This window comes from Salmo salar, chromosome 13 (assembly GCF_965601325.2).
Source record: "Salmo salar chromosome 13, fSalSal1, whole genome shotgun sequence".
Lineage (NCBI taxonomy): Eukaryota > Metazoa > Chordata > Actinopteri > Salmoniformes > Salmonidae > Salmo > Salmo salar.
Window position 1 is genome coordinate 9,824,668 of NC_138303.1, and position 22,582 is coordinate 9,847,249.

A 22,582-nucleotide genomic window follows, 5' to 3' on the forward strand; every position below is an offset into this window, starting at 1 on the left:
GGACAGGCTGGACCAGATGGCTGTTTGGCTCTGATCTCCCTTCAGATACCATTCTGATATCTGCATCTTGTCATTCTCACTTCTCTCCCCAACTGCTACGTTGAAAGCCATCATCTCACTTCCCACAGAAACTAGCCATTTGGACAGTAACTTAACCTTGACCCTATCATAACCCTGACAGAAGGTTTCTATTGACCTTTAGGGAATCATTCATGCAGTCCGAAGCAGTCCCCTATCCCTATGCCTAAATACAATGCACATAGATTCACCCAATCCCATAACAGGATGATTACTACGGATTATTCTAGAAAAGGTTATAGTGTCATAACGGCCTCCAACAGCACCGTTGAATTTGTCTTACAATGTTGGGAAAAGCTTTCTCCAATATTCTGCTATTTTATACTGAAAGATACATTTCTGTAGCTCAAAGAAAGGAAAACCGCTTATGATCGGCAGATATTTTATTTTGATTTAACCTTTATTTAACTAGGCAAGTCAGTTAAGAACAAATTCTTATTTACAATGACGGCCTACCAAAAGGCAAAAAGACCTGAGGGGACAGGGGCTGGGATTAAAAATATCTTTCTATTATGGTTTTATTTGGTAAATCAAGTGAGGTTGGTTGCATAAAACAAGTATGAAAGACTATTTTACTATATACAAATTACACTTCCATCAGAGGTTAATGTTTGTGAATATATAAAGCACATTATATTTGCATATCAGTCAATACATTGACAGATCTGTCTTGGGGATTTAACCAGAAGCTAACTAAATGCTATTGTCGATCCATAGACTACAATACTAGCGTTGTAGCCATTAGATTACGTGAATGTGTCATGCCTTGCTACCCAGGAACCAAACACATAGAACAGAAGGGACCAGGGAAAAACAAACAAGGATCATTATGTTCCAGAAGTGCTTTTATCTTTAGACTGAGCAGCAGTTTTTCCAGGTCACTGGGTAGTTGTGTGTGGGTGGGAACATACTTCTCACAGAGAGAAAAAGGGAGGGAGAGAATCAGTCTGTCTCTCTAGCTCTGAACCAGGTAACAGGTTGCTGCTGCCTGTCTCTCTAGCTCTGAACCAGGTAACATGTTTCTGCTGCCTGTCTCTCTAGCTCTGAACCAGGTAACAGGTTTCTGCTGCCTGTCTCTCTCTAGCTCTGAACCAGGTAACAGGTTTCTGCTGCCTGTCTCTCTAGCTCTGAACCAGGCATCAGGTTGCTGCTGCCTGTCTCTCTCTAGCTCTGAACCAGGTAACAGGTTTCTGCTGCCTGTCTCTCTAGCTCTGAACCAGGTAACAGGTTTCTGCTGCCTGTCTCTCTCTAGCTCTGAACCAGGTAACAGGTTTCTGCTGCCTGTCTCTCTAGCTCTGAACCAGGCATCAGGTTTCTGCTGCCTGTCGGCCTGTCTCTCTAGCTCTGAACCAGGTAACAGGTTTCTGCTGCCTGTCGGCCTGTCTCTCTCTAGCTCTGAACCAGGCATCAGATTTCTGCTGCCTGTCTCTCTAGCTCTGAACCAGGCAACAGGTTTCTGCTGCCTGTCGGCCTGTCTCTCTCTAGCTCTGAACCAGGCATCAGGTTTCTGCTGCCTGTCGGCCTGTCTCTCTCTAGCTCTGAACCAGGTAACAGGTTTATGCTGCCTGTCGGCCTGTCTCTCTCTAGCTCTGAACCAGGCATCAGGTTTCTGCTGCCTGTCGGCCTGTCTCTCTCTAGCTCTGAACCAGGCATCAGGTTTCTGCTGCCTGTCTCTCTCTAGCTCTGAACCAGGTAACAGGTTTCTGCTGCCTGTGGGCCTGTCTCTCTCTAGCTCTGAACCAGGCAACAGGTTTCTGCTGCCTGTCGGCCTGTCTCTCTCTAGCTCTGAACCAGGCATCAGGTTTCTGCTGCCTGTCGGCCTGTCTCTCTCTAGCTCTGAACCAGGCATCAGGTTTCTGCTGCCTGTCGGCCTGTCTCTCTAGCTCTGAACCAGGCATCAGGTTTCTGCTGCCTGTCGGCCTGTCTCTCTCTAGCTCTGAACCAGGCATCAGGTTTCTGCTGCCTGTCGGCCTGTCTCTCTCTAGCTCTGAACCAGGCATCAGGTTTCTGCTGCCTGTCGGCCTGTCTCTCTCTAGCTCTGAACCAGGCATCAGGTTTCTGCTGCCTGTCTGCCTGTCTCTCTCTAGCTCTGAACCAGGTAACAGGTTTCTGCTGCCTGTCTCTCTAGCTCTGAACCAGGTAACAGGTTTCTGTTTTATTCAACTCATGAATGAATGTTCCCATATTGCTGCCTGGCAACCAGCCAGTATCAGGAGAAAAGGGAACATCTTGTTCCGTTAGTTATGCTGCACAGAGTAGAACAGGCTGTGGCCAAAGTTATGAAATGAAGAAAGGAAGGGAGGGGAAAATTAACAATAGAAAAAGGAGAGTAGGAGCAGAGGGTGTATAACTGGACTGTGTGTTTGATTGAATTCATATCTTATACCAATGTATGGAATAATATAAAGGGAGGGTCTTTTCAATCCATATCGCGGAAGTTCAGCGTTACGTCACGATTTAAATTTAAAAGGCAATGTTAGTGGAGAGTGCATTCACGGTAAACGCTGTAATATGTCGACTCAATCAGAAATGACCTTTAAATTTATAGCGTGCAATCTGTAACGCCTCAGCGAATAGAGATTGAATAAAGGCTGAAGTCTGTTTTTAGAGAGCGCTTGCAGAAATGGCATTTTTCAGGGTAGGATAGGGAGTGACGCAAAATGTAAAACATGTTCGACACCGACTGGCTTGATCAAGTCCATATTTCTGTGCTGAGAGGACAGACAGAGTGGAAGATGTCTTCTCCCTCGTCTTCCTCTTGGAGTCTTTCCCTCTTTGTGTTTCAACCTGTTGATTGGTGGTGGTGTGACTCTACTGGACCGCTCTGTTGGCTGGGGGGCGCTGGACCGGGGGCGCTGGACCCGGGGCGCTGGACCGGGGACGCTGGACCGGGGGCGCTGGACCGGGAGCTGGACCGGGGAGCTGGACCGGGGAGCTGGACTGGGGGGCGCTGGACCGGGGTGCTGGACGGGAGCACTGGGCGAGGGCGGTGGGCTGGACGGGGCGGTGGGCTGGACGGGGCGGTGCATGGTTTGGGGCTCCCCCAGAACCACACTGACCCACCTTCCTTTAGATATTCCCCCTGCTCCTGGGAACCCTGAGGAGGATATGAAGAGGTGATTAGTAAATCCCCTGCTCCTGGGAACCCTGAGGAGGATATGAAGAGGTGATTAGTAAATCCCCTGCTCCTGGGAACCCTGAGGAGGATATGAAGAGGTGATTAGTAAATCCCCTGCTCCTGGGAACCCTGAGGAGGATATGAAGAGATGATTAGTAAATCCCCTGCTCCTGGGAACCCTGAGGAGGATATGAAGAGATGATTAGTAAATCCCCTGCTCCTGGGAACCCTGAGGAGGATATGAAGAGATGATTAGTAAATCCCCTGCTCCTGGGAACCCTGAGGAGGATATGAAGAGGTGATTAGTAAATCCCCTGCTCCTGGGAACCCTGAGGAGGATATGAAGAGGTGATTAGTAAATCCCCTGCTCCTGGGAACCCTGAGGAGGATATGAAGAGGTGATTAGTAAATCCCCTGCTCCTGGGAACCCTGAGGAGGATATGAAGAGATGATTAGTAAATCCCCTGCTCCTGGGAACCCTGAGGAGGATATGAAGAGGTGATTAGTAAATCCCCTGCTCCTGGGAACCCTGAGGAGGATATGAAGAGGTGATTAGTAAATCCCCTGCTCCTGGGAACCCTGAGGAGGATATGAAGAGGTGATTAGTAAATCCCCTGCTCCTGGGAACCCTGAGGAGGATATGAAGAGGTGATTAGTAAATCCCCTGCTCCTGGGAACCCTGAGGAGGATATGAAGAGGTGATTAGTAAATCCCCTGCTCCTGGGAACCCTGAGGAGGATATGAAGAGATGATTAGTAAATCCCCTGCTCCTGGGAACCCTGAGGAGGATATGAAGAGATGATTAGTAAATCCCCTGCTCCTGGGAACCCTGAGGAGGATATAAAGAGGTGATTAGTAAATCCCCTGCTCCTGGGAACCCTGAGGAGGATATGAAGAGGTGATTAGTAAATCCCCTGCTCCTGGGAACCCTGAGGAGGATATGAAGAGGTGATTAGTAAATCCCCTGCTCCTGGGAACCCTGAGGATGATATAAAGAGGTGATTAGTAAATCCCCTGCTCCTGGGAACCCTGAGGAGGATATGAAGAGGTGATTAGTAAATCCCCTGCTCCTGGGAACCCTGAGGATGATATAAAGAGGTGATTAGTAAATCCCCTGCTCCTGGGAACCCTGAGGAGGACACTCAAAAGACGTGCCGGTACTCAAGTAGTAGAAATGACAGGCGACAATACAAAGTACAAGACAGACAGCACCAGTCTAGTTGAACCGCTGTGTGATGTCGTCATTAAAGGAGTAGTGTGGAGAATATGATGGTTCAGTCACCTGGTTGTGTTGACATGGTCACCCAGACCAGTACTTGTAGCATCGACCAATCAGAGAGGCTGTAGACTGCATTAGGCTTTATACTCTCTGTAGGGCTTGTTGTGTCTATGGAGAGAGATACAACAGTGACTCTATGGAGAGAGATAAAACAGTGACTATATAGAGAGAGATAAAACAGTGACTATATGGAGAGAGAGATAAAACAGTGACTATATAGAGAGAGATAAAACAGTGACTATATGGAGAGAGATAAAACAGTGACTATATGGAGAGAGAGATAAAACAGTGACTATATGGAGAGAGATAAAACAGTGACTATATGGAGAGAGAGAGATAAAACAGTGACTATATGGAGAGAGATAAAACAGTGACTATATGGAGAGAGAGATAAAACAGTGACTATATGGAGAGAGATAAAACAGTGACTATATGGAGAGAGATAAAACAGTGACTATATGGAGAGAGATAAAACAGTGACTATATGGAGAGAGATAAAACAGTGACTTTACGGAGAGAGATAAAACAGTGACTTTACAGAGATTGATAAAACAGTGACTATATGGAGAGAGATAAAACAGTGACTATATGGAGAGAGATAAAACAGTGACTATATGGAGAGAGATAAAACAATGACTTTACAGAGAGAGATAAAACAGTGACTATATGGAGAGAGATAAAACAGTGACTATATTGAGAGAGATAAAACAGTGACTATATTGAGAGAGATAAAACAGTGACTTTACAGAGAGAGATAAAACAGTGACTTTACGGAGAGAGATAAAACAGTGACTTTATGGAGAAAGATAAAACAGTGACTTTACAGAGAGAGAAAACAGTGACTTTACAGAGAGAGATAAAACAGTGACTTTACGGAGAGAGATAAAACAGTGACTTTACGGAGAGAGATAAAACAGTGACTTTACGGAGAGAGATAAAACAGTGACTTTATGGAGAGAGAAAACAGTGACTTTACGGAGAGAGATAAAACAGTCACAATCACATTTCAGATAAGCACATTCACATGCAGCTTTTCAGAGACATTCCTGGTTGCTCAGTCTTTCTGTATCAGTGGGGAACCGTCAGGGCCTTCTAGGCCTTCCCTAAGGATTTATAAAAATGTATGTTTTATAAAAAAAAAAAATGTTGTTTTAATTTCTATTTAATCTTTACAATCATCTTAATAATCATCTTCTGATTTAATCTGAAGAAATCTTTAGATTGTCTTTAGCTAGCTTGTGTTGTAGTCGTGTGACGATGTTAGCTAGCTTGTGTTGTAGTCGTGTGACGATGTTAGCTAGCCTGTGTTGTAGTAGTGTGACGATGTTAGCTAGCTTGTGTTGTAGTAGTGTGACGATGTTAGCTAGCTTGTGTTGTAGTCGTGTCACAATGTTAGCTAGCTTGTGTTGTAGTCGTGTGGCAATGTTAGCTAGCTTGTGTTGTAGTAGTGAGACGATGTTAGCTAGCTTGTGTTGTAGTCATGTCACAATGTTAGCTAGCTTGTGTTGTAGTCGTGTCACAATGTTAGCTAGCTTGTGTTGTAGTCGTGTGACAATGTTAGCTAGCTTGTGTTGTAGTAGTGTGACGATGTTAGCTAGCTTGTGTTGTAGTCGTGTCACAATGTTAGCTAGCTTGTGTTGTAGTCGTGTGACAATGTTAGCTAGCTTGTGTTGTAGTAGTGAGACGATGTTAGCTAGCTTGTGTTGTAGTCGTGTCACAATGTTAGCTAGCTTGTGTTGTAGTCGTGTCACAATGTTAGCTAGCTTGTGTTGTAGTCGTGTGACAATGTTAGCTAGCTTGTGTTGTAGTTGTGTGACGATGTTAGCTAGCTTGTGTTGTAGTAGTGTGACGATGTTAGCTAGCTTGTGTTGTAGTCGTGTCACAATGTTAGCTAGCTTGTGTTGTAGTCGTGTGACAATGTTAGCTAGCTTGTGTTGTAGTTGTGTGACGATGTTAGCTAGCTTGTGTTGTAGTAGTGTGACGATGTTAGCTAGCTTGTGTTGTAGTAGTGTGACGATGTTAGCTAGCCTGTGTTGTAGTAGTGTGGCGATGTTAGCTAGCTTGTGTTGTAGTCGTGTGACGATGTTAGCTAGCCTGTGTTGTGCTAGTGAGATAATGGAGACGGCAGCAGCAACTGTTATCAACTTCAAAGTGGCGTTAAGCTACCATAGGTTGTGTAAACAGTGTGTTTCTTGTTTTGTTGGTTGCGTTATTTTATGCTGTGTGTCATATTGTGTCCATGCCGGCTTACAGCAGTGGAGGCTCCTCAGAGGAGGAAGGAGAGGACCATCCTCCTCAGTGAATTTAAATAAAAAATAACAATTTGTGAAACAATAAAAAAAGTGATCCTTTTTAGATAAAACTAAACTAAATATGTTAACATGTCACCAAATAATTGATTTAAACAACAAAGGTCTACAGTAGCCTCAACAGCACTCTCTGGTGTAGCACCACTGTGTAGCCGGAGGACAGCAAGCTTCCATCCTCCTTCAAGTACATTGACTTCAAACCTAGGAGGCTTATATTTATTTTTGTTATTTAACTAGGCAAGTCAGTTAAGAACAAATTCTTATTTACAATGATGGCCTACCCCCAGCCAAACCCAGACGACACTGGGCCAATTGTGCACCACCCTATGGGACTCCCAATCACAGCCAGATGTAATACAACCTGGATTTGAACCAGGGATTGTAGCCTCTTGCACTGAGATGCAGTGCCTTAGAGTGCTGCACCACTCGGGAGTTCTCATCCCCTTCCATACACAATAGTTATGACAACTTCCGGAGGACATCCTCCAACCTATCAGAGCTCTTGTGTCATGGACTGACATATTGTCCATCCAATGAAAGGATCAGAGAATGAATCCAGTATTGAAAGCATAAGCTACAGCTAGCTAGCACTGCACTGCACTGCATAAAATGTGATGAGTAGTTGACTCAAAGAGAGAGAAAGACAATAGTTGAACAGTTTTGAACAAATTAATTTCTTAAAAAATGTAAGAGAAGCAAGAGAGAGAGAGCTATATTTAGTTGTATTTCTTTTCACTTTCACTTACCTAGCTAGCGAATGCAGCTAGCTAGTTTAGCCTTACTGTAGGCCGAGGATGGATGGGGTTAGGATTTACAGTAGGCCGAGGATGGATGGATGGGGTTAGGATTTACTGTAGGCCGAGGCTGGATGGATGGGGTTAGGATTTACAGTAGGCCGAGGCTGGATGGATGGGGTTAGGATTTACTGTAGGCCGAGGCTGGATGGATGGACATACTTAGGGGGATTTTGAATGTTGTGTACGTAATCAAATGATTAATGACAGATGAAGACCGATGTCTTCTTTGGTTTTTACTTGAGCTGCCTTCTTGGCCAGGTCTTCCTTGAAAATGAGTTATTTTGACCACAATGTGACAACCTGGTTAAAATAAAGGTTGAATCCAACTAAAAGTTCACATTTTTGGAGTTTGTCCTCAGAATCAGTTTACTGTTTAAAAATAGCAGATGAACTAGACTACAGTCGATATAAATGAGTCATGTATTCTTTTGACCAGGTGTTGAGTGTGTGGTTTCACAGTGAGGTTACAGTTCAGTCAACCAAATGTTCATCAAACATAAACCGGAGTGTATGAAAGGACACCCTGTTCTAAGTATTTGTCACGATGGTTCAAAAGATAAAGTGCAGAGGTTGACAGTAATTCTCCATTAAGTTTTCACATGTCCTCCGGTCACTCTTCATATCTTCTATCAAACAAACAGACACCCCGCCCAGACCAAACCTGTTGTCTGTCCAAGTTCAATAACGGATGAGACAAAGTCAAGGTTTAAAAATAGGGTTTATCTTTACTTCTATAGAACTGGTTACGAGCCAGGAGGCAGGCGGGGGAGTTAACACTGGTCATGTTGCTTCTGGTCAGCCCGGTCGACGGTTCAATTTCCTGAAAAAAAAAGAGACAAGAGAGAAAGAACGAAAGAACGAGTGATCAGGCTGGCTAGACGTGGACAAACAGAGTCATGGATTTTTCATCCTGAACTCTGGAACAATTTGTTTAACCTTCAGTCCAGCAACCTCTGCTGCTATTTTCAGCTATTTCATTTTGTAGTACATTTCAGTCATTTATCAGAAGCTCTTATCCAGGTTGACAATCAGAACTTTGAACTGAAGTAGGTAAAGATGTTAGCTAGCTAAAAGATACTGTAAGTTTTATTAATGGTAATCCCACTGAGCAAAAACCGGTTGAATCAACATTGTTTCAATGTAATTTATCAACATATTGTGACGTGGAATCTATGTGGAAAATACATTGGATTTGAAAAAAAGTCAACAACTGTTGTTTTTCAGGGTAAAATTTCAACCACGGGATAATGTCACCATGATAACCAAATGTCATAATATTTGTTACTGACTATTACCAATGTGCTATCGTGAGAATGATTGTTGAGAGATCTCCACTTAAAAAACGAAATAGATTCACCGTTACTATCGAAATCATTCCTAAAGGTCGGTTTAACAAAACGAATTAAATGTTACCATTCTTTGTCACTCACATCAGCAATGATGCTATTTAGGCCTATATAGCACTTGTAAAAACATCAACAGCTATTTACATTTTTTGATTAATTTAACTAGGCAAGTCAGTTAAGAACAAATTCTTATTTACAATGACGGCCAAACCCGGACAACGCTGGGCCAATTGTGCACCGCCCTATGGGACTCCCAATCCTGGCCAAATGTGATGCAGCTTGGATTTGAACCAGGGACTGTAGTGACGCCTCTTGCACTGAAATGCAGTGCCTTAGACCACTGCGCCACTCAGGAACCCTATTGTTTCAATTCAACCCAGAATTCAACAAAAAAATAGACAAACAATAGGCCTAAGGTTACAAGCTCTGGTTAATTTAAAATGTAATTATATTTAGTGATATTGAATTCTGTTTGGTTGTCTTAACGAAACCAAATATCTACATTTAAAGGAGATGTATCGTCAGTGGCACAGATGGAACTATCCAATCAGAAGATACTCTTTGAAATGTTGATATTTGGTTGCGTTGACAACCAAATATAATTCAATATGACTTTTAAAGCACAATAAATAGTCTTTGCACTTTTCGACAAGTTAACAAAGGATATGTTGGATTCACGTCTCCAACTCAACCAAAAATAAAAGTAAAGAATGGGATTAAGCCAGTTGCTCAGATGATACTATCCAAGCAGTAGACACATTGTTACAAGCGTCGTTGTAGGTAGACCAAAACGCAGCGGGTATATTTATCTTCTTAATTTATTGAAGGAAAACCATAAACAAAACAAACGACGAAACCAGTCCCGTAAGGTACACAGACTATCCAGGAAACAACCACCCACAAACACAAGAGAAAACTAACCCACTTAAATATGGCCTCCAATTAGAAGCAACGATAACCAGCTACCAAAACCCAACGTAGAAATAGAAAAACTAGATTAACACAGAAATAGAAAATTTAGAACATTATTGTAGTTTGGTCAGGGCGTGGCAGGGGGTGTTTGTTTAGTGTTGTACTAAACAAACACCCCCTGCCACGCCCTGACCAAACTACAATAACAAACAACCTCTTTTACTGGTCAGGACGTGACACACATCTACTTTAAATGTTGATGTTTGGTTGCATTGTCAACAAAACACGTTTCAATATTACGTTTAATACAGTGAATAGCCTAAAGTTAAGGCTATTTTACAAACTAATGTAACATTTAACCTTAACATGAGTAGCGTCTCCATGGCCACATTTTGAGGTTATTGTAACTACAAATGTCTTGTTTAGCGTCTCCGTGGCAACATTTTGAGGTTACTGTAACTACAAATGTCTTGTTTAGCGTCTCCATGGCCACATTTTGAGGTTACTGTAACTACAAATGTCTTGTTTAGCGTCTCCATGGCCACATTTTGAGGTTACTGTAACTACAAATGTCTTGTTTAGCGTCTCCATGGCCACATTTTGAGGTTACTGTAACTACAAATGTCTTGTTTAGCGTCTCCATGGCCACATTTTGAGGTTACTGTAACTACAAATGTCTTGTCTTGTAATCATATAAAGAGTTTATTTTCAAGATAGCGTGCGTAGGTCGGCGCAGGGCTGTGGAGATCTTCACAATTTCTGTAATAATCTGCACAGAATCATGAACGGCGTTGATGTACTTTTTAATATAATCTCAACTATAATCCAGGTAATTTGGTTTCGCTATTAGATGAAGCACAATGTTAACATATTAATCTGTTGTATATAAACAAAATACCTGACATTGTATTCCCATTTAAACTTTGCTTTAAAATGGTTAAATACGCAGTTGGTGACAACTAAACCAAAAATCAGACATTGTTTTTTCATTAGAATATGGTTGTGCTTTTAGATTGGTTGAAAGCATAGTGATAACACATTGGAAATTAAACTAACTCTTTTTGAGTGGGTGAATATAGGTTGTTATCTCATTGCTCAACGTTTCAACCAAACAATATCCAATTTTCCACTTTGAAATGACGTGGTGGGCCCACTTTCTAGTAACTAGTCTTGTATAGTGTCGTTCCTAGTAACTAGTCTTGTATAGTGTCGTTCCTAGTAACTAGTCTTGTATAGTGTCGTTCCTAGTAACTAGTCTTGTATAGTGTCGTTCCTAGTAACTAGTCTTGTATAGTGTCGTTCCTAGTAACTAGTAACAATAATCTCTTTAGTCACTGAGCTGAAATTATTTTTTGTAGTACTGAGGAAATCACTGTAAAGCTGTCTAGTAGTATACAACATATGTTTGTAGTACTGAGGAAATCAACTGTAAAGCTGTCTAGTAAACAACAGATGTTTATAGTACTGAGGAAATCAACTGTAAAGCTGTCTAGTATACAACATATGTTTGTAGTACTGAGGATATCAACTGTAAAGCTGTCTAGTAAACAACAGATGTTTATAGTACTGAGGAAATCAACTGTAAAGCTGTCAAGTATACAACATATGTTTGTAGTACTGAGGAAATCAACTGTAAAGCTGTCTAGTAAACAACAGATGTTTATAGTACTGAGGAAATCAACTGTAAAGCTGTCTAGTATACAACATATGTTTGTAGTACTGAGGAAATCAACTGTAAAGCTGTTTAGTATACAACAGATGTTTATAGTACTGAAGAAATCAACTGTAAAGCTGTCTAGTAAACAACAAATGTTTATAGTACTGAGGAAATCAACTGTAAAGCTGTCTAGTATACAACAGATGTTTGTAGTACTGAGGAAATCAACTGTAAAGCTGTCTAGTATACAACAGATGTTTATAGTACTGAGGAAATCAACTGTAAAGCTGTCTACTATACAACAGATGTTTGTAGCACTGAGGAAATCAACTGTAAAGCTGTCTACTATACAACAGATGTTTATAGTAATGTTAACCTCTTCACAGATACAGTAATAGAATAGTCTGTTATCCTCGACGTGTTGTATAACACACTTGACCTTCAAGGTCTGGTATGATAATGAAACAGAGATTAAACTCTCAATGGAAACTCAAACACACACACACAACCAAACCAGGTTTAATCTGCCAGATAAAGGCTTGATACGCCAAAACGTGGGGGGGGGGGGGGGGGTGGGGGTGGGGGGGTGTTCCTTTGATTCCAAGTCTGGAATCAGCCAGCCGCCCTCCAGCTAAAAAAAGCAGAACATTGTTGACTCTAGATAACAGTTGCTCTGTGTATCATAGGGCCTTTCAAAAATATTTGTTTTCTGTTGGATGATCAGAAAAACAGGCACTACCTGGAAAAGTTGTTGTCTTGTTGCTCAACAGTGTTTTGGACTGAACAACTCGTGGCATGTTTCTGAAAAAATATGAAATAATCGGAGAATTATGGACATCTGTGTTGTCGTGATGAGACGTTGAGAGGCTGACACTGAGCAAATGGTTCGGACGCAAATGGTTCGTGAAAAGAGCGATTTTCAGGATGTCTCATGGTCTGACAAACACGGCAGTTAGTGTATTGTTATCTCTTGTTTAAACAGATGGATTTAGATGGGGATTTTAGATGGGGATTTAGATGGGGATTTTGTATTATTAAGCTAATTAGATTTCTGCTGGGGGGTTAATGAGGCAAAAGAAACAAGATACTGAACATCTTAAGTGATTAGTGCCAGGAAAGTGGTTCTCCCTATATTATCCATCCATATTACCTCAATTACCTCGACTAACCGTTGCCGCCCGTACATTGACTCTGTACCGGTACCCCCTGTATATAGTCTCCACATTGACTCTGTACCGGTACCCCCTGTATATAGCCTCCACATTGACTCTGTACCGGTACCCCCTGTATATAGCCTCCACATTGACTCTGTACCGGTACCCTGTATATAGCCTCCACATTGACTCTGTACAGGTACCACCTGTATATAGCCTCCACATTGAATCTGTACCGGTACCCATCTGTATATAGCCTCCACATTGACTCTGTACCAGTACCCACTGTATATAGCCTCCACATTGACTCAGTACCGGTACCCCCTGTATACAGCCTCCACATTGACTCTGTACCGGTACCCCCTGTATATAGTCTCCACATTGACTCTGTACCGGTACCCCCTGTATATAGCCTCCACATTGACTCTGTACCGGTACCCCCTGTATATAGCCTCCACATTGACTCTGTACCGGTACCCCCTGTATATAGCCTCCACATTGACTCTGTACCGGTACCCCCTGTATATAGCCTCCACATTGACTCAGTACCGTAACACCCTGTATATAGCCTCCACATTGACTCTGTACCGATACCCCCTGTATATAGTCTCCACATTGACTCTGTACCGTAACACCCTGTATATAGCCTCCACATTGACTCAGTACCGGTACCCCCTGTATATAGCCTCCACATTGACTCTGTACCGGTACCCCCTGTATATAGCCTCCACATTGACTCTGTACCGGTACCCCCTGTATATAGCCTCCACATTGACTCTGTACCGGTACCCCCTGTTATATAGCCTCCACATTGACTCTGTACCGGTACCCCCTGTATATAGCCTCCACATTGACTCTGTACCGGTACCCCCTGTATATAGCCTCCACATTGACTCTGTACCGGTACCCCCTGTATATAGCCTCCACATTGACTCTGTACCGGTACCCCCTGTATATAGCCTCCACATTGACTCTGTACCGGTACCCCCTGTATATAGCCTCCACATTGACTCTGTACCGTAATACCCTGTATATAGCCTCCACATTGACTCTGTACCGGTACCCCCTGTATATAGCCTCCACATTGACTCTGTACCGTAATACCCTGTATATAGCCTCCACATTGACTCTGTACCGGTACCCCCTGTATATAGCCTCCACATTGACTCTGTACCGGTACCCCCTGTTATATAGCCTCCACATTGACTCTGTACCGGTACCCCCTGTATATAGCCTCCACATTGACTCAGTACCGGTACCCCCTGTATATAGCCTCCACATTGACTCTGTACCGGTACCCCCTGTATATAGCCTCCACATTGACTCAGTACCGTAACACCCTGTATATAGCCTCCACATTGACTCTGTACCGGTACCCCCTGTATATAGCCTCCACATTGACTCTGTACCGGTACCCCCTGTATATAGCCTCCACATTGACTCAGTACCGTAACACCCTGTATATAGCCTCCACATTGACTCTGTACCGTAACACCCTGTATATAGCCTCCACATTGACTCTGTACCGGTACCCCCTGTATATAGCCTCCACATTGACTCTGTACCGGTACCCCCTGTATATAGCCTCCACATTGACTCTGTAACGGTACCCACCTGTATATAGCCTCCACATTGACTCTGTACCGGTACCCCCTGTATATAGCCTCCACATTGACTCTGTACCGGTACCCCCTGTATATAGCCTCGCTACTTTTATTTTATTGTTGCTCCTTAATAATAATAATAAATGTTTTACTTCAGTTTATTTGAGTAAATACTTTCTTAACACTTTATTTTCTAAAAATAGCATTGTTAGTTAAAGGTTTGTAAGGTCTACACCTGTTGTATTCGGTGCATGTGATAAATAACATTTGATTTGAGATGTAGCTGAGTTGGTGTCTAGCAGCACAGTCACATGTTGTTGTCCTCGTTCAGTGCTCCTGATGGCTCATTACGCTCCACGCCACGCTCGTGGGAACATTCCTGTTCAGACAAACTCATCCATGGGAACGTTCCTGTTCAGACAAACTCATCCATGGGAACGTTCCTGTTCAGACAAACTCATCCATGGGAACGTTCCTGTTCAGACAAACTCATCCATGGGAACGTTCCTGTTCAGACAAACTCATCCATGGGAACGTTCCTGTTCTGACAAACTCATCCATGGGAACGTTCCTGTTCAGACAAACTCATCCATGGGAACGTTCCTGTTCAGACAAACTCATCCATGGGAACGTTCCTGTTCAGACAAACTCATCCATGGGAACGTTCCTGTTCAGACAAACTCATCCATGGGAACGTTCCTGTTCAGACAAACTCATCCATGGGAACGTTCCTGTTCAGACAAACTCATCCATGCATTGTGCATCAGTTACACAACCTGAGTGTACAAGGGAACAATGTGACGACTACAGACGGAGTGTACAAGGAACAATGTGACAACTACAGACGGAGTGTACAAGGGAACAATGTCACTACTACAGACGGAGTGTACAAGGGAACAATGCGTCAACTATAGACGGAGTGTACAAGGGAACAATGTGACAACTACAGACGGAGTGTACAAGGGAACAATGTGTCAACTATAGACGGAGTGTACAAGGGAACAATGTGACAACTACAGACGGAGTGTACAAGGGAACAATGTGACGACTACAGACGGAGTGTACAAGGGAACAATGTCACAACTACAGACGGAGTGTACAAGGGAACAATGTCACTACTACAGACGGAGTGTACAAGGGAACAATGTCACAACTACAGACGGAGTGTACAAGGGAACAATGTGTCAACTACAGACGGAGTGTACAAGGGAACAATGTGACAACTACAGACGGAGTGTACAAGGGAACAATGTCACTACTACAGACGGAGTGTACAAGGGAACAATGCGTCAACTACAGACGGAGTGTACAAGGGAACAATGTCACTACTACAGACGGAGTGTACAAGGGAACAATGCGTCAACTATAGACGGAGTGTACAAGGGAACAATGTGACAACTACATACGGAGTGTACAAGGGAACAATGTGTCAACTATAGACGGAGTGTACAAGGGAACAATGTGACAACTACAGACGGAGTGTACAAGGGAACAATGTCACAACTACAGACGGAGTGTACAAGGGAAAAATGTCACTACTACAGACGGAGTGTACAAGGGAACAATGTCACAACTACAGACGGAGTGTACAAGGGAACAATGTGTCAACTACAGACGGAGTGTACAAGGGAACAATGTGTCAACTACAGACGGAGTGTACAAGGGAACAATGTCACTACTACAGACGGAGTGTACAAGGGAACAATGTCACAACTACAGACGGAGTGTACAAGGGAACAATGTGCCAACTACAGACGGAGTGTACAAGGGAACAATGTGACAACTACAGACGGAGTGTACAAGGGAACAATGTCACTACTACAGACGGAGTGTACAAGGGAACAATATGTCAACTACAGACGGAGTGTACAAGGGAACAATGTGTCACCTACAGACGGAGTGTACAAGGGAACAATGCGTCAACTACAGACGGAGTGTACAAGGGAACAATGTGACAACTACAGACGGAGTGTACAAGGGAACAATGTGTCAACTACAGACGGAGTGTACAAGGGAACAATGCGTCAACTACAGACGGAGTGTACAAGGGAACAATGTGACAACTACAGACGGAGTGTACAAGGGAACAATGTGACAACTACAGACGGAGTGTACAAGGGAACAATGTCACAACTACAGACGGAGTGTACAAGGGAACAATGTGACGACAACAGTCGGAGTGTACAAGGGAACAATGTGACAACTACAGACGGAGTGTACAAGGGAACAATGTGACAACTACAGACGGAGTGTACAAGGGAACAATGTGACGACTACAGACGGAGTGTACAAGGGAACAATGTGACGACTACAGACGGAGTGTACAAGGGAACAATGTGACGACTACAGACGGAGTGTACAAGGGAACAATGTGACGACTACAGATGGAGTGTACAAGGGAACAATGTGACGACTACAGACGGAGTGTACAAGGGAACAATGTGTCAACTACAGACGGAGTGTACAAGGGAACAATGTGACAAAATCAGACGGAGTGTACAAGGGAACAATGTGACGACTACAGACGGAGTGTACAAGGGAACAATGTGACAACTACAGACGGAGTGTACAAGGGAACAATGTGACAGCTACAGACAGAGTGTACAAGGGAACAATGTGACGACTACAGACGGAGTGTACAAGGGAACAATGTGACGACTACAGACGGAGTGTACAAGGGAACAATGTGACAGCTACAGACAGAGTGTACAAGGGAACAATGTGACATGTAGTGAACTATGACGGGACTACGCTTCTATCACACCGACAGCGTTGTTGCGTCAAATGTTACGCGACATCATTTGGATATGTGCGCAACAAAAAATTCAACGTTCACCTTCTGCTACCATTTCTGTCAAGCCGTCTACAGCTTACAATTAGATGCATACGTTGTCTCTGCAACGCAATACTACAAGACAAACGCGGCATCGGGAAGCGATTGGGTTTTCCATCTGTCATGCAGACAGCTTGGTCTTCAGCTCCACCCCCCCCCTCCATAGAGTCCCTCTAGACTCACAGCACCCACGCAGAGACAGAGTGAAAGCGGAGCGTTACACTTGTATAAGGGCTATGTAGGGGATAGGTCACGCATTGGCAGACAGCCCTCCCTTTTTCCGACTGTACCTACGCTGCTGTACCAAGGAGGAGGTTTCATGCTTGCTACGCAGTCTCAATACCTGCACCGTAGCTGTCTAGCAGTACTACCAATAATGTTTTTCACATGTGAATTCTAAACTCTCATTGTTATGCCTGCCAGGTGTTAGATTCTCACACACACAGTGTTTACGTCATGTGTTTTTAACTGGCTGCTCCACTGTCTCAATCCACCAGCTACCAGGTACCAAGAAGGTCGTTGACTGTGGAAGTTCCCTTCTGTCACTGTCAGCTGGGACATTCTCCCACATAATAGTGTTTACTGCCCCCTGTGTTTTTTTGCAGGACTGTAGTCCCAACTCCAGAGGGGGGGGGGGGTCTACCGTGTCACCAGGTAATTGGAAGGTATTTTTTTTTCATGCTGAGCGACACCCAAACTCTTGACACCCTGTCACCCACTTTCTTTGACCTACTTATGCCTGCTGTAGAGATGAGGACTTCTGAAACTAGGTCCAGAGTGATTCTGCCGAAAGACCCCCCCCCCCCTCTCCCCCTCTCTCCCCCCCGCTCTCTCCCCCTCTCTCCCCCTCCTTGGGGGGAAGCTGGAGAACAACAACTTGCACAAGGGCCCTGTTGCCACACAACGCATTCTACCAACGTTACACACACACCCCACCTACCCTCCCTTTCTTCCATGTGTTGTTTTCTTTCTGACCTGGTTCTGACCCGGTTCTGACCTGGTTCTGACCCAGTTCTGACCCGGTTCTGACCCGGTTTAATGCCTTTAGACTTTTAATCCCAGCTGGGCTATTTCTGCTTTTAAACCCACCATAGTGAACTCTCTCTCTCTTACCCACCATAGTGACCTCTCTCTTTCTCTTCTCTCTCTTACCCACCATAGTGATCTCTCTCTCTCTTACCCACCATAGTGACCTCTCTCTTTCTCTTCTCTCTCTTACCCACCATAGTGATCTCTCTCTCTCTTACCCACCATAGTGATCTCTCTCTCTCTTACCCACCATAGTGACCTCTCTTATCTCTCTTACTCTCCATAGTGATCTCTCTCACACCCACCCACCATAGTGGCCCCTCTCGCTCTCTTACCCACCATAGTGACTTCTCTTCTCTCTCTCTTACTCTCCATAGTGGCCCCTCTCGCTCTCTTACCCACCATAGTGACTTCTCTTCTCTCTCTCTTACTCTCCATAGTGACCTCTCTCTCTCTCTTACCCACCATAGTGACTTCTCTTCTCTCTCTCTTACTCTCCATAGTGACCTCTCTCTCTCTCTTACCCACCATAGTGACCTCTCTCTCTCTCTCTTACCCACCATAGTGATCTCTCTCTCTCTTACCCACCATAGTGACCTCTCTCTCTCTTACCCACCATAGTGACCTCTCGCTCTCTTACCCACCATAGTGACTTCTCTTCTCTCTCTCTTACTCTCCATAGTGACCTCTCTCTCTCTCTTACCCACCATAGTGACCTCTCTCTCTCTCTCTTACCCACCATAGTGATCTCTCTCTCTCTTACCCACCATAGTGATCTCTCTCTCTCTTACTCTCCATAGTGACTTCTCTCTCTCTCTTACCCACCATATTGACCTCTCTCTCTCTCTCTTACCCACCATAGTGACCTCTGTCTCTCTCTCTTACCCACCATAGTGACCTCTCTCTCTCTCTCTTACCCACCATAGTAACCTCTGTCTCTCTCTCTTACCCACCATAGTGACCTCTCTCGCTCTCTTACCCACCATAGTGACCTCTCTCTCTCTCTTACCCACCATAGTGATCTCTCTCTCTCTTACCCACCATAGTGACCTCTCTCTCTTTCCCACCATAGTGACCTCTCTCTCTCTCTTACCCACCATAGTGACCTCTCTCTCTTACCCACCATAGTGATCTCTCTCTTTCTCTCTCTCTTACCCACCATAGTGACCTCTCTCTTTCTCTCTCTCTTACCCACCATAGTGACCTCTCTCTCTCTTACCCACAATAGTGACCTCTCTCTTTCTCTTCTCTCTCTTACCCACCATAGTGATCTCTCTCTCTCTTACCTACCATAGTGACCTCTCTCTCTCTCTTACCCACCATAGTGACCTCTCTCTTTCTCTCTCTCTTACCCACCATAGTGACCTCTCTCTCTCTCTTACCCACCATAGTGACCTCTCTCTTTCTCTCTCTCTTACCCACCATAGTGACCTCTCTCACTCTTACCCACCATAGTGACCGCCCCCCCTCTCCCCCGTGCCTCTCTCTCTCTCTCTCTACCCACCATAGTGACCTCTCTCTTTCTCTCTCTCTTACCCACCATAGTGACCTCTCTCTCTCTTACCCACCATAGTGACCTCTCTCTTTCTCTTCTCTCTCTTACCCACCATAGTGATCTCTCTCTCTCTTACCCACCATAGTGACCTCTCTCTCTCTCTTACCCACCATAGTGACCTCTCTCTCTCTCTTACCCACCATAGTGACCTCTCTCTCGCTCTTACTCTCCATAGTGATCTCTCTCACACCCACCCACCATAGTGGCCCCTCTCTCTCTCTTACCCACCATAGTGACCTCTCGTCTCTCTCTTACTCTCCATAGTGACCTCTCTCTCTCTTACCCACCATAGTGACCTCTCTTCTCTCTCTTACTCTCCATAGTGACCTCTCTCTCTCTTACCCACCATAGTGACCTCTCTCTTTCTCTTACCCACCATAGTGATCTCTCTCTCTCTTACCCACCATAGTGACCTCTCTCTCTCTTACCCACCATAGTGACCTCTCTCTCTCTCTTACCCACCATAGTGATCTCTCTCTTCTCTCTCTTACCCACCATAGTGACCTCTCTCTTTCTCTTCTCTCTCTTACCCACCATAGTGACCTCTCTCTCTCTCTTACCCACCATAGTGATCTCTCTCTTTTCTCTCTTACCCACCATAGTGATCTCTCTCTTCTCTCTCTTACCCACCATAGTGACCTCTCTTTCTCTCTCTCTTACCCACCATAGTGACCTCTCTCTTCTCTCTCTTACCCACCATAGTGTTCTCTCTCTTTCTCTTCTCTCTCTTACCAACCATAGTGATCTCTCTCTTTTCTCTCTTACCCACCATAGTGATCTCTCTCTTCTCTCTCTTACCCACCATAGTGACCTCTCTTTCTCTCTCTCTTACCCACCATAGTGACCTCTCTCTTCTCTCTCTTACCCACCATAGTGACCTCTCTCTTTTCTCTCTTACCCACCATAGTGATCTCTCTCTTCTCTCTCTTACCCACCATAGTGACCTTTCTCTCTCTCCTGATCAACACTGAGGGGACAGTGGATAGAAGGCTGGTCCCAGTTCTGTTTGCATCCGTTTGGCCTGACAATGACTCTAAGAGCAACACAAACAGATGTGGAACCAGGCAGTATGTACCTGTATTGTAGATGATGAAATACTTTGTAACCCAGAGTAGTGTTGCACCGTACCTGGGTGCTCCCTCAGTCTAAAGTCATCGGTGCAACAATCAGGACCCTATAAACCAACACTTAGACTACTTTAAGGCATGCTGCAGGATTAAAAAAAAAAGTATTATAAAACTCTTACCTTGCAGGTCTGATATCATTCTTTAAAACTATCCCAATGTTCAGTTGAGTTGTGAGTGCTTCATTAGGTCAGTCTGATATCTCAGGAACCTGAACCAGGAAGAAGAATGTAGTATGTATGTAATTCTTGGCTTGCTCTCTCTAAGGGAGGGAGGGAGGGAGGGTAGGGATTCTTGGCTTGCTCTCTCCAAGGGAGGGAGGGAAGGAGGGAGGGAGGGGGGGTAGGGATTCTTGGCTTGCTCTCTCTAAGGGAGGGAGGGTAGGAGGGTAGGGCTTCTTGGCTTGCTCTCTCCAAGGGAGGGAGGGAAGGTAGGGATTCTTGGCTTGCTCTCTCTAAGGGAGGGAGGGAGGGAGGGTAGGGCTTCTTGGCTTGCTCTCTCCAAGGGAGGGAGGGAGGGAAGGAAGGGGGTATGTTTAAAGACATCTCTCTCTTTCTGTAGCAACAATAAAGACAGAAAGGAGAAAGCCAGAGCTGTCTAGATGTGAGATGGGTTAAAGTTCAACAGGAAGTTAACTTAGCTAAGGAAGATGGAAATATTTATGGTCATAACATCAAAATGTACAAGTGTTTATCTATATGGCTGAGAGTCAGCACATTGGTCACGTAGTCATCTAGACTTTGTTATTACTCTAGGCATGTGACCCTCATTAAAAAGGTGAGAGAGAGAGAGAGAGAGAGAGACATAGAGGGAGGTGGGCAGAGCAGGAGAGCAGGTTTTCTGGGCATGCGTTCAGTTCTCTGTGTCTCTGTGTAGACACGTCCTTAAGGAGTGTTGAGGCTTCTCTGTCCAGAGATGATTAGCACTCTGTACATTACCCCAAGGACAGACAACAGGAGGAATGAACCTGCTCCTTCAGCTCTTCCCCACTGTCTACCCCAGAACAAAATCTCTGAAACTGGAAACACTTATGTAACGGTCGTCATAGTGAATGGACCAAGGCGAAGCGGGTACGTGAATGCTCATGTTTATTATACAAAAACAAAATATGAAAACGATGAACGGCCGACAAACAGTCTTGCAGGCAACACACAGCTATGCAAAGAACAACCTCCCAATACCCATGACAAACACACTCCTAATTATAGGACCTTCAATCAGAGGCAACGATAAACAGCTGCCTCCAATTGAAGGCCCCAATTACCTAAACATAGAAATAGAAACGACTAGACGGAACATAGAAATACACTAACATAGAACAATGACCAAAACCCCGGAATACATAAATCAAACACTCCTCTACATACACACACACCCCGAACCATATAAAACAAATACCCCCCTGCCACGTCCTGACCAAACTATAATAACAAATAACCCCTTTACTGGTCAGGACGTGACAGTACCCCCCCCAAAGGTGCAGACCCCGGATGCACCTGTCAACAAAAAAAATATCTACAAAAATAAACCCCTTACTAAAGGGAGGGAAGGGAGGGTGGCTGCCGTCACCGACGGCTCCCGTGCTACACCTCCCCCTCCCCAAACCTCCTACAGTGGAGGTGGCTCAGGCTCAGGCCTTAGTCCCCTACCTGACCAGTCCACCCCTACTGAATACCTCTGCCTGAAGCATGTCACTGTAGACCCTGGACTGTACTCTGGGAGCTCCGGACTGTAGGCCGACTCCGGGAGCTCCGGACTGTAGGCCGACTCCGGGAGCTCCGGACTGT

General features: G+C 44.5%; 1 protein-coding gene across 4 annotated transcripts; it reads right to left on the reverse strand.

Moving 5' to 3' along the window:
• Window positions 1-443: 443 nt before the first annotated feature.
• Window positions 444-21,056, reverse strand: LOC106566297 (uncharacterized). Of its 4 annotated transcripts, none has more exons than XM_014134198.3 (4): window positions 20,918-21,056; window positions 8,311-8,401; window positions 4,479-4,583; window positions 444-3,175 (listed from the first exon to the last, which is right to left on the reverse strand). In XM_014134198.3, exons 2-4 carry the CDS (start codon window positions 8,363-8,365, stop codon window positions 2,712-2,714), a joined length of 624 nt encoding a protein of 207 aa, XP_013989673.1. In that variant the 5' UTR covers window positions 8,366-8,401; window positions 20,918-21,056; the 3' UTR covers window positions 444-2,711. The 4 variants fall into 4 exon arrangements, 2 of the variants coding, with proteins under 2 accessions (XP_013989673.1, XP_013989674.1); XR_001319860.3 differs by lacking the exon at window positions 444-3,175 and adding an exon at window positions 3,182-4,325; XR_006758481.2 differs by lacking the exon at window positions 4,479-4,583.
• Window positions 21,057-22,582: the final 1,526 nt, after the last annotated feature.